The sequence below is a fragment of the Chelonoidis abingdonii genome, chromosome 7 (assembly GCF_003597395.2).
Source record: "Chelonoidis abingdonii isolate Lonesome George chromosome 7, CheloAbing_2.0, whole genome shotgun sequence".
In the NCBI taxonomy this organism is placed as follows: domain Eukaryota; kingdom Metazoa; phylum Chordata; order Testudines; family Testudinidae; genus Chelonoidis; species Chelonoidis abingdonii.
The window spans coordinates 91,521,650-91,538,751 of NC_133775.1; the positions used below are offsets into that span (position 1 = coordinate 91,521,650).

At 41.8% G+C, this 17,102-nt stretch overlaps 1 protein-coding gene across 1 annotated transcript in view; it reads left to right on the forward strand.

The window, feature by feature from the left end:
- Nucleotides 1-2,331: 2,331 nt before the first annotated feature.
- The window catches only part of NSG2 (neuronal vesicle trafficking associated 2), a 44,674-nt gene continuing 29,903 nt past the window's right edge, over nucleotides 2,332-17,102 (forward strand). The window contains exons 1-3 of the mRNA XM_032801499.2: nucleotides 2,332-2,528; nucleotides 3,325-3,475; nucleotides 14,795-14,914. Coding sequence (XP_032657390.1) covers nucleotides 3,347-3,475; nucleotides 14,795-14,914 — 249 coding nt within the window. The 5' untranslated portion in view covers nucleotides 2,332-2,528; nucleotides 3,325-3,346. The remainder of the gene's footprint in view (nucleotides 2,529-3,324; nucleotides 3,476-14,794; nucleotides 14,915-17,102) is intronic.

The window sequence follows — 17,102 nt, forward strand, 5'->3', positions numbered from 1 at the left end:
CTTCACCACACCTGACTCCCACTCCAGCCCCAGTCTCTTCACCTAACTGGCCTTGGTTTTCACTCCTTGGACTGCTCATCCTAGTCTGCACCTTCTTGCTCAGCAAGTCTTAGTCTTTCCCCTACATACTCTCTGCCTCAATCTCAATCTCCCCACAGCTTTCCAGTCCCAGATTCCTTCCCAGTTGCCCTAACCAGTCTTCCAGCTCTTTGTCCCAGTCTCCTTGCCCAGCCAGTCCCATTTGTCTCTCTCTGTTGGCCTCCAGTTGGACCCCTCCTGGCCCCTGTTCCCTTACCCGACTGGCTCCCTGTCCCAATCTCCTTCTCCAGGCTCCTCACCCAATCTCAGGATTTGTGCCCCTCTTCCCCCTCCATCTCAGCTCCTTGTCTCAATCTCTTAGTCCAGCCAATCCCAGTTCTTCCCCTGCATTTTGGTTCTTCATCAGATCCCCACTCATCTTCCCCCTGCTCCACTGGTTCCCAGTCTCAGTCTCCTTGCCCAACCAGTCCCCAAAGATCTCCCTCTGATCTCAGCCTTTCCCCACCTACTGGCTCTCAGTTTCCCTCCATATTCCCTTCCCCAGCTCCCAGTCCAAGTGTCCTTGCTCAGCCAGCCTCAATTTCCCTCTCCCCCACCCTCAGCCTCCAGTCTGTCTCGCTGTTCCAATCTACCCTTGTCATCTCCCCAACAGTTCTGGCTCTTGTCTTCTCTGTAGGAATCATTGATAGCACAGGTGGGACAGGCTCCCTACTCTCAGGGGAGGTGTCTGGACCCAGCAAGCCTTGCAGCACCCCAGAGCTACACTTGCAAGGAAAGTCCTGCTCAGTCCTAGGCTTGAGCATGCCCCCTGTAGATGGAATCCTCTAGGAATTTAGCTGCTAAAATCCAAGAATTGTCTACAGAAAATATGTGAAATATGATTTTTCAAAAACTTGTTTTTGCCGTATTTGGGTGATTTTTTTCACAAGGACAGCAAAAAGCACAGTTTGGACTTGAAGGCCACCTCCTGTCAAATGTCAAGTCCCTGCTCCAAAGCATAAGGGCATTACAACTTTTTGAAGTAAAGGAGGCCAGAATTTTTCATCATGGGCAAAATAATGTATTTTCCATTGCATGTTTCTCAGAAACTAAAATAAAAATACAATACAATACAAAAAATTATTCAGCCTGAGGCAGACACCCTGCATGAAAAATTTGAGCCAAAACAGTTAAAGTTTGGTAAAGTTATAAGCAACTGAAAACAGGCTCTTATCAGGGAAAGTGTTGGGCACCTTAATAATAGTGTGAACAGCCTTGTCTATAATAATTCCTCCCCCAGGGCTTCTTGCACTCAACAGCCATACTTAGCACTTGGAATGAACTCAGAACTGTAATGAAAGACTTTGTCTTGCCTGTGCCAAGGTATCACTTAACAGCGTTATCACAACTGGGCTCCAAAAGGCCTTCTCCACACAAACAGTTCACAGCTTTTAGAAGTAAATTTAGTACTTGTAAAAGATGCCAGATTGAGAGCCCTGGAGACAAAGCTTTATATTTATAACCAATCTGATAGGGCATGTCCAGTAACAGGGTTAGATTGCCCCATGTTGCTCTCTGCTCCTAAGCAAAGTGCTTCAGCCCTATCCTACAAAGGCCACTTCTTATGATCTAGATATTGTGGTGATGGGTGTATTTGAAATGTAGATAGATAGAGTTCAGTGTCTGAGCTCAGTACGTTCTTAGCCTTTGAGCCTGTTAGAGGGGTGGTTATGCAATATAGAAACTGTCCTCTGGAAGCTGAATGAGACCTCCCATCGTCTCATTTCACAAAAGGCTCAACCAAAAAGCCAGCAGTTATAACTTTCATTCAGTACCAGCCCTGACTGGATTCGATCCAAGCACTAAGAAGTGAGAGGCGGTGCATTCCAGCACTAGTCCCTTTCTTGTTTCTTTAGGGGGGCTAAATCTTGCAACCTTCACTCAAGATTTACTAATTGGAGCCAATAGACTTTTCCCCTAATTAAGTCTGGAGTGAGGGCTGCAGGATTTGGCCCTGTCTAGGAAAACTCCTTATTGTTGGCGTGCCATAAATGAAATCACAGTTGCACAAACAGGAGTTTCCTGGCTTAGGTACCGCCGCTCAGCATCAGCGCAGAAGCTGGAATCGTTGCTCCCGATTGTATCTGAAAACTCCCCTCTCGTTCCCTGAGCAGGCTCCAGATGGCAGTGGTGGGTAAGCGCGTTCCCGGCTGCCCTATCTGACTCCAGCGGATTGTTTTCTGCAGCACTTGAGGCCATGCACTGAAACAGCAGGCGGTGCCAGATTCCACATGGAAGCCGCTACCTTAGTATTTGTGTGTGTGTGTGCGTGTGTGTGCTGCAGGCTGGCGCTGCTCTCAGCGCTCCACTCCCCGCTTCCCCGTCAGTAGCGTTTGGAGCCAGGCGGCTGCAGACCGAAGCGCTGTCCCTTCAGCACCACGTTCCTGCGCTAGGAAAAGCCCAGTCCTACACAGCTCGGCCCGATCTGCCCCAATAAAGCGTGGTTTGCAGTAAGTATAGGGAGATTTGTGGCTATCGGGGAGGGGAGGTGTTTGTTGCTGGTGTGCTTTGTGTGTGTGTTGTACAACATCCCCGGTGTGCCTGTATAGCTTCACCACCAACAGCAGACAATGAGAGCTCAGCCTGAGTTGCATTGTGCCACAGTTTGGGGGGATGCCTGTCCCGCTCTGACAGGGGATCAAGCTTGGGGGCTGTACTGGAAATCAAAACCCCATTCTCGTATTAATATTTTGTCTTCTTTAAACAAAAATAGCCTATAGGAGAGCAGCGATCAGTCTGTAATAGCAGCCCCATCATCTGATTAACCACAGGACAAGGGGAAACATGCCAGTTTCAGCAGCATTCTTTTCAGTGCACTTTTTAACAAGGATTTTCATAGCTCCAGACACCAACAATATATGTGATGAAACAAATACTGGGCCAAGTTTATCCCTGGTAGAAGTCCATAGGCATCACTGGATTTACAGTAGGGATGCATTTGACCCATGTGCGAGGGCTTTTTGCAACATGATCCTGATCTGCGACAATATTTCCTGTGTTAGTGGGATTGTGAGAGGTTTTATTTGGACTGACTTTGGGCCTTTTGAGGAGTTTTTATTTGTTTAATGTACCTTAAAGTGAAGTTGTTCCAGATTTGATATGCAATCCAGTAAAAAAGCCCAAATGAGTAATGACTGATAAGCAGAATTCAACAGAGCAGTGTCAGACAGAATCCTCTTCTCCATTTCCTTTCCCCTTCGCCCACCCCCATCCCCTTGTAACATCAGTCATCTTGATTTGTTTTAGGTCTGGAAAGTGAGGTCCAAGAATGGTGAAGCTGGGGAGTAATTTGAGTGACAAGAACAGCAAACAACCATCCAGTGAAGATGGTTTTCAGACAGTTCCTTTGATCACACCCTTGGAAGTAAATCATCTGCAGTTCCCAGCTCCGGAAAAGGTAACCCCCTCACCCCCCAGCCCAAACAAACACAAAAAAGCTCATAGAGAGCAACCAGGTCTCTGCTTTTCACTGCCTTGTTCCATTATTGGTCTCCAATGGGCATTAAAATGCAATCCTTCTACCTTATCAATGCAACATAATAAAAAAGGATTAAAAAAATTTTTTTTTTAACATAACAGACTGACACATGCAAACTAGAAAATGTTTCCTCATGATTGCAGGTTGGGAAAAGGCTTAATATATTTTTCCTAAAAATGGCAATAAAATTAAATAGGAAAAAGCTTAGAATGTATCTGAACAACAAAAGAGGCATCATGTGAGCAAGTGAGGGTGCACCTGCCTTGAGAGTGATGAGATGACTCTTGTGTAATAAACAAAAGTTGAAGGGTATCTCATTTTAATTACGCAAATCAAGATTTGTGTTCTTAACTGTGGCCTTTCAAAGTCCATTTGATTTTTAATTCAATGTGATCTTTCTAACTAGAACAACTGAATTTCCCTACAGAAAATGTGGTAATGGGTCATTCCATGTATTCTTTTTTCCCCATTGGCTCCTGTGAGGGAGCAGCTATTTCTCCTAGCCAATCAACACCCACAGAATTTAAGTGCAGCACTAAAATGTTCAAAAATGGGCACCAGTGATTGGATGGTGTTTATCAGCTGTTTTTTTTTAAGGTACCTTATGTACTATGAAATCATTTTGTCTATTTATATACAGTGATGGTATATGTCAACAATGTTACAAGGTGATAATGTGGGATACCATTAGGATATTCACAATGAGATCAAATGTCCAAGAGATTCCACTGTCACTGCTCCTTTTGGAAAAAAAAGAAAAAAAGGATTGCTGCAGTGTGGTGCCTAGATACCACAGCAATAAATGCCATGTCGATACAAAAGACAGAGTGAAGGAGTAAATCTCATGGGATAATGATAGCAAAATTATATATAGAAAATACATATCAATGTATGTGCATATATTTCTAATATACACACATATGCTACGTGTTTATATTTGTGTGATTATATATATTTTATATACATATAAACAGATTATTATTTATTTTCTATAAATAAAGAACTATATATGTGTGTATATATATCTCAGAACCAAATTAATTGACACCGATTAATTGGCGGAAACCAGCTCCATGCCAAAATAGGGATAATGGGCATGATTTTCCTTCCACTTGTGCCAGCGTCAATGCACTGGTATCAAGTAAGAGTAACAAAAATGAAATAAATAAAGTGATGCTGATCTGAACTGGTGTAAATGAGAGGATAAACTGCTCTTTACCTCTAGTTCTGATAAACAATCTGAAAATTAATAAAAAAAAAACTAAAAAAGTTTAACATGATTTATCAGAAGTGTCTGAGAGGCCCTAGGGGAAATCAAGGATGCATAGGAGCAACTCATTTTAATGCTACCACAAAGCAGCCAGTCAAATTCAGGCACTAATTTTCATACGGTGTGGGGTTTAAATCGCTCAAGTAGTGGCTACCACCTGTAAAATTAAAAAACAACATTAAAACTGATGGATTGATAATGAAGACTCTGATGATTACCGTATTACAATTATCTGTTGGTGAAAACCCATTGTAATGCATTGGTCTAAATGGATTCCCAGGCACTCTTTCTATTTAAATGAATATGCCAATAATGTGTATTCCTCTTCATGCACATGTAGTTACTACACTTGTTAGTTGTGGCTCATACCCCTATGTCTTTTGTCCTACCCTTGCCTGAGGGCTGGAACACCTGCCAAAGAACAAAGGCCCTGATCCAAAGCCCATTGAAATCAATGCTATTGACTTCTATGGATCTTGAGACAGCTTTTAGGTGCATTATAGCAGGAGTTAGCAGTAACAGAAAATCTGTTATAAAAAAGGAGAAGGTGCTAAAAATCCCCAACAATCTTTGTTACTTTATTATTTATAGGACAAATCCTGAAGGGTGAAAGTCACTCCATAGCAGAGGGCCTTTGTAAGGCTCTATTAATCAGCTGAACCTAAGGTAAAGAGAATTTCACCTAACTCAGTGTTTGCGCAAGCAAAACTCTCACTGACTTCAGTGAGACATTGACCCTGAGGAAGGACCATGGGTTGGCCTATTTATGTTTGAATTTGTTTTGCAATCAGGGAGCAGGAATGTTTTTGATTTTATTTTAAAGGGAATTTTACTTTCTGTCTGTAAGAGACGCAGTGCTGCCAGCTGTGGATTATGGCTTCTGAGAGTAAGAACACGAGCCAGGCTGGCTTTTGATGCCTCTTAAATGAGTGGTCAAAGGGGTCAAAACTAGTGTGCAGTGAGGGCTTGTGCATCAACAGACAAAAAGTCACTGTTCTCCTCTTCTTAAATGTAAATCAGTTGCTGCTTATTTTTAATCACAAGGAGCAGTGTTCTAGACCTCTGCCTTCCTATGTTTGCCCATCAGTGTCATCAATCACTGCTCTGTTGCCAATGTAACAGAGAAGGATATGTTTCGGCATCTTTCCTTTAAGTGAAGTCCTGAAAAACCTCTTTGGTTAGTAAGCTCGCCTGCTATAAGTTCTCCTTCCTGAGCTTACCTAGGGTACTACAGCTATCCTCAGGTAGGGCACCACAAGTTCTAAGGCTGGCCCTGAATTCAGGTCATTGTGCACAGCTTGCAGGAAATTGAGGTTATTTTCAAAGATGATGGGATTTTGGCACCCAATCTTGTTCAGACCAAGGCTGGATGGCTTCCTGGAAGACATGCATTAGCCAAGCACAAGTTACTGGGCTCAATAGAGGGCTAACTGGATGAAATTCTATGGCCTGTTTGACACAGAAGGTCAGATTTGATGATTTAATAGTCCCTTCTGGCCTAAAATCTGTAACTCCATGAATTTCTTTCCCTCCCAAATTCAAGGAGATCATGATTTTATGGGACTACATAGGTCAGCTCTGATGCTGGAAGAAACCTTTCTCCTTGGCAGGAGCAGTACATTTTATTTATCTGTCTTGCCAATACCAAGGCCTCTCAGAGTGAGAGACTCTCCATTATTAATAATCCTGGGAAGTAGTATTTTAAATTTTCATGATTTGCACTTTGCACCACCTGAACTGTAATATATTACATGTGCCTTGGCAGTGAAGTGGGAATTACATGAGGGCTGAGTGTCCTTTTCTAAATGAACAATTTAAAGTTTTCACAATGCTAGTTATGTTAAATGTTATTACTCATTTCTTTGGGGAAAATGCAGAGCTTAAGCACAAATATAAAGTGACAATAAATGATATTACAATAGCCAGGCAAAAAAAAGACTTGGAATTCATATCAGTTCATTTTCTGAATCTCCTACTTCATCCTTTTACAGGAAAATCAGATTTTTAAAAGTTTCAGTAATAAATGTAATATTTTTCCTTGTTACATTTCACATTTACCCCGCTCCTGCTTAAAACAAATGGTTTTAAATTTCTTTCTTTCTTTCTTTCTTCTTCATCAATTGAACATTTGGAATTCCCAACATTCTCTCTGCTGTTTATTTCCGCCCCCAGGGTACAGGTCATAGTTTTTAGCATGCACACATAGCATCTGATCTGTTGTTCCTCACCTCAATATACCCATAATCTGCCAAAGCCAACACACTGTTACGCACAAAGGGCTTGATTCTGGACTTATTGCTGACAAGGATAATTTTGCTTTTGACTCCAGTGGGATGAGGATTAGGTAGGGCTGCCCAGAGGCGGGGAGGCAAGTGGGGCAGTTTGCCCCAGGCCCCCATGAGAATATAGTATTCTGTAATATTGCAACCTTTTTTTAATGGAAGAGGACCCTGAAATTGCTTTGCCCCAGGGCCCCCTGAATCCTCTGGGCAGCCCTGGGATTAGGCCCAACATAGCTGGAACATTTAGTTATAGACCTCTGTGACTGTTTTAATAAAGGACCTCATCAGCCAAAATTCTGCTTGTATGCAGGGATGAATATTTCCTACAGGAAATGGAAATGCATAGCATATATGGCTCATGCCTACCTACATTGTCACTACTTTTAAAAGCCTTATAAAAACGCATTCCAGAGGGTTATTATTGATAGGTCTCACAGAAGAAATGTGTTTTAAGGAGGGATTTGAATGAGGAGTGAGAGTGTGATTGATATTCATGCACTGTATCCAAACATGTATGCTTCATGAAAGGATGTACAAAGATAAGAGCAGGGAGAAGAGTCATTTAGGAAGGAGGTTTTGGCAGAACTTGGGTAGCAGGAAGAGGAGTACGAGAGGCAGAGTAGGAGAAGCGGAGGGGAGAGATGTCTGTGGGAACTGTCTGTTGCAGGACAGGAGCAGGTGCAGGAGACATTGCAATGCTTGAACAAGATGTGAAAGGTGATAGGACACCAGAGAAAAAGAGCAGACTCAGAGGTTTCAGATTATTGAAGCAATTGAGAGGTGACATTTTTCATACTGGTCAAGATGTCAAAAATTAGGGGAAAATAATTCCAACATTAGGAAATGACATGGAAATAGGGAATTTATGATGAACTAAATTACACAAAGGTTTCTATGGAATAATGGCCATTTGTCCTCTACATAGAAATAGGGTCTGGAAAATCAGTGAGTCTGAGCTCACAGAATTCTCTAAACAATGTTCCATTTGAGGAGCAGAATTTATTGCTTCTGGAATGGACAGGAGATATGGCCTTCTGAAACCACAGACTGCTTGACATCTGCAGAGAATGGATCTTGGGCCATCTTTGGAGAGATGGGTCATTGGCAATGGTGTCTCAGTACCCCCTCCCCCTCTGCTTCCAAGCCTTTCCTTCCACATATAGAATAGATTCATTAGGAATTGTGATCCCATGAGCCCCTGTAACTCATTTTGCCCAAGCGAGACTCTTTATCCCCTTTTAGAGGCTGATCTTTATAAGTGGCTAATGAGGATGCTGCAGCTGCCAGCCAGTGGACTTGGTTCTTTAGCTCAGAGGCAGAGGTTCATGCTTTTAGTGAGAGAGTTCCTGGGTTTAATCTCTGCTGGTGACCCATGGTGGGCAGTAGCCATAATCCCACCTTGTCCTTGCCATAAAATCCCCCTTTATTTCAATGTGTGGAGAGTGATCTTACACTGCAGTACCCCAGTCGGCTTAAGGGGGGGCCATGCTATGGAGAGCCTCCGTTTCCCTGGTCTGACTTCCTAGCTCCTGATTCCACAGCATACCAAAGGCTTCTATGTGCTCAGATGGAGTGTGCCTTGGAGCCATTGCTATCCCATAATGTGCCACTGTCTGAGCTCTGCTCCACTTAGCTTTCTGTAGTGGGGGAACCTAGAGAACGTGGGGTGTTTAGGGTAGCACTGTGGTCAAGGAGGTAGAGCATGGGCCTAAGAGCTGGTTTCTATTCCTGTCTCAACCATTGACTTGCTGGTATGACTCAGCAAAGCACTTCCCTATCTCTGTTTCTGATTCCCGATCTGTATGATAAGAAGAACGATTGATGTGCTGTTATGTAAAGCTCTGTGGATGAAGACCATGACAGGTCTGGTAAGCATTATTATTATAAATTGCTGAGTGAAGGTGACTGAAGCAATAGTCGTAGGCTCTGGTCCATCAAAGCACTTAAGGATATGTTTAACTTTGTACATTTGAGTAACCCCCTTGACATTAATAGGGCTACTTCTATGTGGCAAGCACATGCTTAAGTACTTTGCTAGAGTGGGGCCTTAAAGATTGCAAGATATAGCTAGGCTTGTTTCTGGAGAAGGGGGTGGGGTATGGCAGATGGGATCCAAAGAAAGAGAAGTGCTTCCATGTTGGGTTTGGCAGCTTTCTCCTCTTCCTAAAATGTCTTACAACCTATTTACAAACTTCATTTTGGAAGCAGCTTTCACAGGACAGTTCTACAATGGACACGAAGTGAAGCAAACACAGAATACTTTATTTCTGTCCCCTTTATTGCCCTCCCCCCCTTTATTGCCTTTGCTATAAACAGCATCATCCCTGTTTAGATGAAAGGTGGGGCCTTACTGGGAAATGTAGTAAGGAGTTTGTAAACAAGTTGTAGCAGCAATATCGTTTTGCCTAAAGATTCTCTGAGTTGGCATTTGTCTAGACCATTAGGGCACAGAGCTTGAAAGGGTCGCAAAGTCTGTAGATAAAGGTCTAGCCAGCAGTAAAGCTACACGCTGAAAGATTTCGGTGGGATGAACACCGTGTGTGAAGTTAAGCCCATTCGTAAGTCTTTGCTAGATCGGAGCCTAGGTGAACACAGACAAAAGCTGACAAGTGCTAAATGGTTCTTATTCAGCAATCGCAGAGGCTAAACTGATCGCACTGATTGATAGACTGAAAATTATTTTTCAGCATGACATCGACGTGCATGTTGCTTTATAAAATGGATAAACATGGATCCTCTGTTACAAACAGCTTTAAGCGCAGATCCTCAAAGGAGCTTAGGTTCCTAACTCCCATTGATTCCCATTGATTTAAATGGGAATTAAGTGTCTAAATGCTTTTGAGAATCTGGGCCTTAGTCTAAGATGCTGAGCTGCTAGCACAGACCCTCGTGACCATGCTGAATCCTACTGAAGTCGAGGCCAGAATGACGGGAGGAGATGAGAACACAGGGAGGCATGTGCAAAGAAAAATGAGAGACAGGACTGTGTGGCTTTATGGTCACTCGGGAGACTAATGCACATTGACAGGGTGCAGTGAAGACATTGTTTATTTCTCTAGCTAAATGAGATTTTGAGTGAATGATTGCTTGTATTATAAATGCACAAAGGGCCATATTTAAGAAACCTCCTAAAAGAGTGGTAACCCCGTGCAGGGCAATGCTCTCTAGGGAAGTTGCCTTCCTCATAACAGATCATTTCCACTATAACTTCACCAGAAGCAAGCAGGGAGCCTGGGAATTTCTTTTGCTTCATTTTGTATTGAGATCAAATACACTTCGGTGCCCAATTTTCTATTCGGTAACGGTTGGAGTCAGTGGAGTCACACTGTTGTAAAATGAGTGAGGGGAGAATGAGGCCTTCTGTGTTTTATAGCAAATGACTGGTGAGATATATGGTGCCTTATTTTTAATTCAGACAATGGGATCCTGATCTTATGATGGAACTACTTCAAGGACATGTACAAATAAATGATCTCTGATCACTGTATTGATTGTGGAGGTTCCACTGTGGGGATTTTTTTATTATTACATAGGTCTACAGCCATTTGGCTGTAGATTCTTATAAAGTCTACTGCCATTTAGAGAGAGAGAGAAAGAAAGAGTGAGTGTGTGTTCAACAAACAAAAATTATAAAAAAAAAAAATCACTAAGAATTTTGAATAACAAAAATCACTCCATTGCTAAACCGGCAGAATGAAAATGATTTTCCATTTCTTTGTGAACAATTGGTACCATGTTTTGACCAGCTGTAGTTTAGACCTGCTCCAAAGACATCACTATAGAGATAGATACAGAGAGAGCCATATTAGGCAGCATTTGGTATGGTCTGTGGGAGGATTTCCCGGTGATGGGTTGGATCACAGAAACCCCCTTGGGGCTGCCAACTGATGTGCCAAGACTACTACTGCCCCTGCTTTCCTGCCCTGGCACCTTTGGACTTCAGTGCCCTGCCTGGTTTGAGCCAGACTCGCTAGCTTGCTGGAAACCCAGATCCAGGTCTAAACCATGTCCCCTAACAGCTGTAGGCTTAGCTGAAAGCAGCTTAAGAAGTTTTTAACATTTAGATGCTCAGCTCCGAATGGGGTTCAAACCCCAAATAAATCCGTTTTACCCTGTATAAAGCTTATATAGGGTAAACTCATAAATTGTTCACCCTCTATAACACTGATAGAGAGATATGCACAGCTATTTACCCCACCCCCCAGGTATTAATACATACTCCAGGTTAATTAATAAGTAAAAAGTGATTTTATTAAATACATAAAGTAGGATTTAAGTAGTTCCAAGTAGTATCAGACAGAACAAAGTAAATTACTAAACAAAATGAAATAAAACATGCAAGTCTAAACCTAATACAGTAAGAAAACTGAACACAGATAAAACCTCACCCTCAGATGTTTCAATAAGCTTCTGTCACAGACTTGACGCCTTCCTAGTCTGGGCACAATCCTTTCCCCTGGTACAGCCCTTGTTCCAGCTCCGGTGGTAGCTAGGGGATTTCTCATGATTGCAGCCCCCTTTGTTCTGTTCCACCCTCTTATATGACTTTGACACAAGGCAGGAATCTTTTGTCTCTCTGGATTCTCCCCCCCCCCCCACCTCGGACCTTCTAAATGGAAAAGCACCAGGTTTAAGATGGATTTCAGTACCAAGTGGCATGGTCACATGTTCTGTGAGACCCCAAGCTTTCATTCCTCCTAGCCTGACTCACAGGAAGGCCTGCCTGCCAACAGAGCCATCCACAGTCAATTGTCCTGGTTGATGGGAGCCCTCAAGATTTCAAACCACCATTAACAGCCCACACTTTGCATAATTACAATAGGCCCTCAGAGTTATATTTCATATTTCTAGTTTCAGTTACAAGAGTGATACATTGATACAAATAGGATGACCAGACTCAGTAGATTATAAGCTTTGTAATGATACTTTACAAGAGACCTTTTGCATAAAGCATATTTTAGTTACATTATATTCACACTCATTAGCATACTTTTATAAAATCATTTAGAGTGCAGCATCACATTCCCTACCACCTGATGGAGCTCATTCCTATTGCTGGATACTGCTAATCTAACCCCAACTGGGTGATTTTTTACCCGTGTGACTGGGCACTTGGTGAACAAGGGGTTAACTTCAGCTCAACACTCAGCACCCCTTGCATTGGCTTTAACAATGACTGTTTAGGAATCGAGTTGGGAGATTACCCTTACCGTTATAGGATCCACACTCACCCTGTCTTTTTTCTGTCCAGTCATTTCACCAGCTGCCTAATCAAGATACTTTTGGACAGCAAATATTTGGCCTTTGAACTGTACCAGGTTGTATGTACTAGAAGAGCACTCCTAAATGCCTCTGTTACAGCTCTATCACACCCCTGCAAATTAATCTGATCAGTGGAGCAATTAGGACCCCACCCACACAATGGTTTAACTGCTAGAGCAACTAGCAAAGGGGGCTCACATAGTTTCTCTGATAATTCAGGACTAGCATTTCTTTTCTCCCTCCTCCTGAGAAGACTGTTACAAAATGGTGCAATGGACTGTTCAGTAGGTAGTATGGGCCTGGCTAGATTTATTTTTCAATATCACACTTGATTCCTGGCTGCAGTTAGCACAGTTAAACCCTTATTATGGAGGGGTCCTTGGCTGAAGTAAAGCTGTGAGTAAGAAAACCAGAGTGAATAACAAATGTGCAGGAAAAAAATATAAATTATACATAGAAACAAATAAGGTTCTCAATATTTTATTTTCTAGCTTTATAGGTCTGTATTGAGGCCTACTGTCTGAGTATAAGGGAAAACCCTCTTACATATCATTATGGAATTTATCTAGACACAAGATCTACATGAAACAAGTGAAAGGAATCTGAAAGAAGTCAAAGGGATTAAATTGAAAACAAATCAGACACTGCGGAAAGAAAATGAACACTTGCATTACTTCTGCATTGCTGTCTACAATCATATGAAAAAATATACGCAGCTGGAAACAGCAGAGTATTGGGGATCTGGGTATTGTGGATGGTTGGTTTAAAAATAAAACAAAAGGTATTTTCTGAGCACTGGTGTGCAGGTGCTTATAGATAGTACTCTATAATCTACTGTAGAGGCTTTACAAAGGGTGAAGAGGAAGAGTGGGGGTTTAGGGTCCAATCTGGTGTGGGTTTGAGCAGTCTCAGCTCTGTTTTGGCCAAAGCCCGAGAGAGCCTTACTTATTTTTAACTTCATTCTTACTGAGGCACATTCACACTAACTTCAGTGGGAGTTTTGCCTGAGTGCTAACTGAGTAAGGACTACACAGGATTGGACCCCTACTCTCCACTGTCACTTCAAACCCGCCAGGCCAAATTCACCCCTGGTGTTGCTTCACCAATGTTAGTGTAGTGCTGCCAGGACTCAGTTTGGGCTCACTATAGACTAAAAGGCTATTTTAATAGAAATGTGTTTGAATCACTTCTTCTGACTCTTTTAAGGCTGTTGTGATTGCTACTGTAACAAATAATATGGAAAGGGATTTTATTCAAGGGTATAAATATTAGCTATTAGGTACGTGCTTTGCATTTGAACCCACAGGGTGGTTTCCTCCTTCTCCAAGTTTCACATGATTTAAGTGCAGAAGGAGAATCCTAGGGACACTTTCTGGTCCAAATCAGGCTTGATATTCTTCATTTTACAATTACTGGCCAACTTTCTTCAACAGCTTTTTAGGGATTGCCAAGAAATTCCCATACTTTGAATGACCAAGTTCCTCAGAGTTCCAGAATTTTGTTCCTCACACATGTCTTTTGCCTTTTTGTGGAAGCCCTCATTTTAGAAACTTTATGTTCCATTTCTCTCTCCAATACTGGTTTGTTTTTTTTTAAAAGGGATGGAGTTGACATCTCTCAGCTGTTAGGTTTCTGAGTATGTCTGTCTGATCTTCTACTAGCCAACTCTAGGTATAGTCATGTGTTCAGTGTGTAACATTTATTTTGGTGGGTTTAGTACAAAATACTTTATCCAGTTATTCTGCCGAGATTTATAAAAAGGTTCAATATAGCTCAAAGTTGTAGTGTTATTAATTTGACATTGTCCCTCTAAAAACCTGTAGCAGTAGCACCTTGGATTATGCCTCATCATTCTTAAAAGCTAAACAGGAACAAGATTGGTCAGCACTTTATGTGAAAACTTTTCAGGAAAAGGTGGAAAGTGGTATGGGTGCTCAGGGCCTGATTGTGAGTGCTCAGCGCCTCACAGAATTGGGCTCTTAATAAATTATGCTCTTTCTTTAGAGGGGCGAATGGGCTGTGCTGTTGCAAGTTCTGTCATTTGGGTGGGATATAAAAGTTATGTCTTTGGTCCTGTAGCTATTAAAGAGCAGAAGTAATAACCTCAATGTCCTAGCACAAAATAAGTCATTATATATAGTCTATTGGAACACCTTTTGCAGATTCAATTGGATGCGATATTCTTTACTGTTGTGTAGTGCTGCAGTTAAATAGTTAATGTTTCATCTCAGAGGTGGCTGCATTTCAATGATGGATGAAGTTATTTTATTTAATCTAATCTATTTTATCTGATTCTCCAATTGTATTAATGTTTATAATACATTTGAGAGTGGCCAGTGAAATGGCATATAGAAAAGCAATTTATTTAAGATAACAAAAATGCCTGCTTTGCATTTAAAGCTTAAAAGCATTGACATTTTTCAGGTGATTGTGAAAACAAGAACAGAATATCAGCCTGACCAGAAGAACAAAGGAAAACTCAGGGTGCCAAAAATTGCTGAATTCACAGTCAGTTTCACTGATGGCGTAACAGAAAGATTAAAGGTAAGAAATGGTTGTTGCCTGCTACCTTGAGATGTCAGCTTTATATATTGCAGAATAACTGATACAATGCAACAGTGAAAATCTCAAAACTTAATGCTGTACTCACTGCTGGGGTCAAAGAGAGTTTTGCCTTTATAAGGACTAGACTTTGCAGTGTTGTTGTAGCATGTTGTTCCCAGCATAGTAGAGAGACAAGGTGGATGAGATAATATCTTTTATTGGACCAGCTTCTGTTGGTGAGAGAGACAAACCTTTGGCTTACAAAGAGCTCTTCTGTAGGTCTCGATTTGGGCTGTTATTTTAGGAAAGAACACAGAAATATCCCAGAGAAAGAGTTTTCCTATCCTGGGAAAAAATTTGATATTTCAAACATTTTCCCCCTCTTGAATCATGACCAAATGTGAAAATCTCAAAATTTTTTGCCAACTGAGAACTCCAAAATATTTTGGTCAGGTCAATTGAAACATTTTGGTTTTACATTTTCTGAATATTTTGTTTTGATCTGTATCTTTTTAATTAATATTTTAAAAAACTATAACTAGCTTACATTTTGAAACAAATCACTTTGAATCAAAAAAGATTAATTGTAATGTTTCAACACTTTTGAAACTTTTTCCCCAAAATTTGTATAAACCGAGAAATTTGTCAAAACTGACCCTTTCAGCGAATTGACATTTTCCAGTGAAAAAAAATCTTTTCAAAAAATTACCGACCAGCTCTACTCACAACCAAAAAAGAGCCCTGTCTGGTGAGGTACTGAGTATCCTCAACTTTCCTTGACTGCAGCTGAATTGGGGAGGCTTAGCTCGTCCTAAAATCAGACCCAAAATGTGGCACAGAAAACATTAGAGCCGCTCAGAGGAAATATTTGAATTAAGCAATACACAATATGGAATGCAATCTTATAAGGTCTGATCCTGTGTCTAGTAAGATCAATTACAATTTTGTCATGAACTTAAATGGGAACAGGATCCGGCCCCAAAGGGAGAAGACTTGTGTCTGGTCCAACAGTCCTTGTCCTTAAAAAGCTAGGACTGGGCTTGTAATAATGTAAGACTTGTTAAATTCCTTGCTGTAGATTTCTGGATGTTATATCACATGCACGCTCTGCAGTCCATTATTTTGCCCAGTTGCACTTGTTTCTGTATAAGACACTGAGACATGAATGTCTCAGCAAAGTCTGAAACTAAGAGCAATGCAGACTACAAGTAGAAACACAATTTTGTTACAGCTATCCTCAATACCTCAGGAGACAAACATCACTTTGGACACCCTGGTATGTCAAAATGTAATACACAAAATCACGATCCAATACAAATCAGTTTAATTAGTCTTTATTGCAGTTCGAGACTTGACGGTTTAGCTTTCTAGAACATTCAATTTTTTTAACAGCATTTTTGTAAAACACTGTTGAATTGTTTAATTTCTGCTTTTAATCAATTCACCAAGTAGCACACAGGAGTAACTCCATTGATTTGATCTGGGACATTTAAATCTGTGACTCATTTTCAAGTGGTCTATGAATAAATGTTAGTGGTCTCATTTTCTCAGGAGGCATGTTGCGCTTTGCTCTCAGTTAGTTACATGGGGCCATATCGTGCTATTGATTTTTACTGCATTGATATTATCAATGACACAATTGCCTAGAACTTTTCATACCCATTTTCCACCAATGGTGTCACTGCAGCAGGGCCGGCGCTTGCATTTAGGCGGCTTAGGCAATCGCCTAGGGCCACAGCATTATTAGGGGGTGGCATTTTGCCGGAGAGGGTGGCAGGGGGCTCCGGTGGAGCTGCCACAGTCGTGCCTGCAGATGGTCGGCTGCTCGTGCGGCTCCAGTGGACCTCCTGCAGGCACGACTGCGGCAGCTCCACCGGAGCCGCAGGAGCAGCCGACTGTCTGCAGGCAAGATTGCGGAGCCGGGGGACCAGCGCGTGGGGTGGCAAAATGGCCGTGTGCCTAGGGCGCTCAAACCCCTAGCGCCGGTCCTGCACTGCAGTGGTCCCAGCAACAGTGTAAATGCTACTATAAACTATAATCCCGGGTCATGGAAACCACAGCATAGATATCCCAGTGTGCATTATGCAAACCAGCAGCAGAACTAGATACTGTACCCAGGAAACAGATTTACAGAGGAATAAAATACAGCATGCTATTTTCAAGATGTGCATTGTGCTAGAGCAGTGGT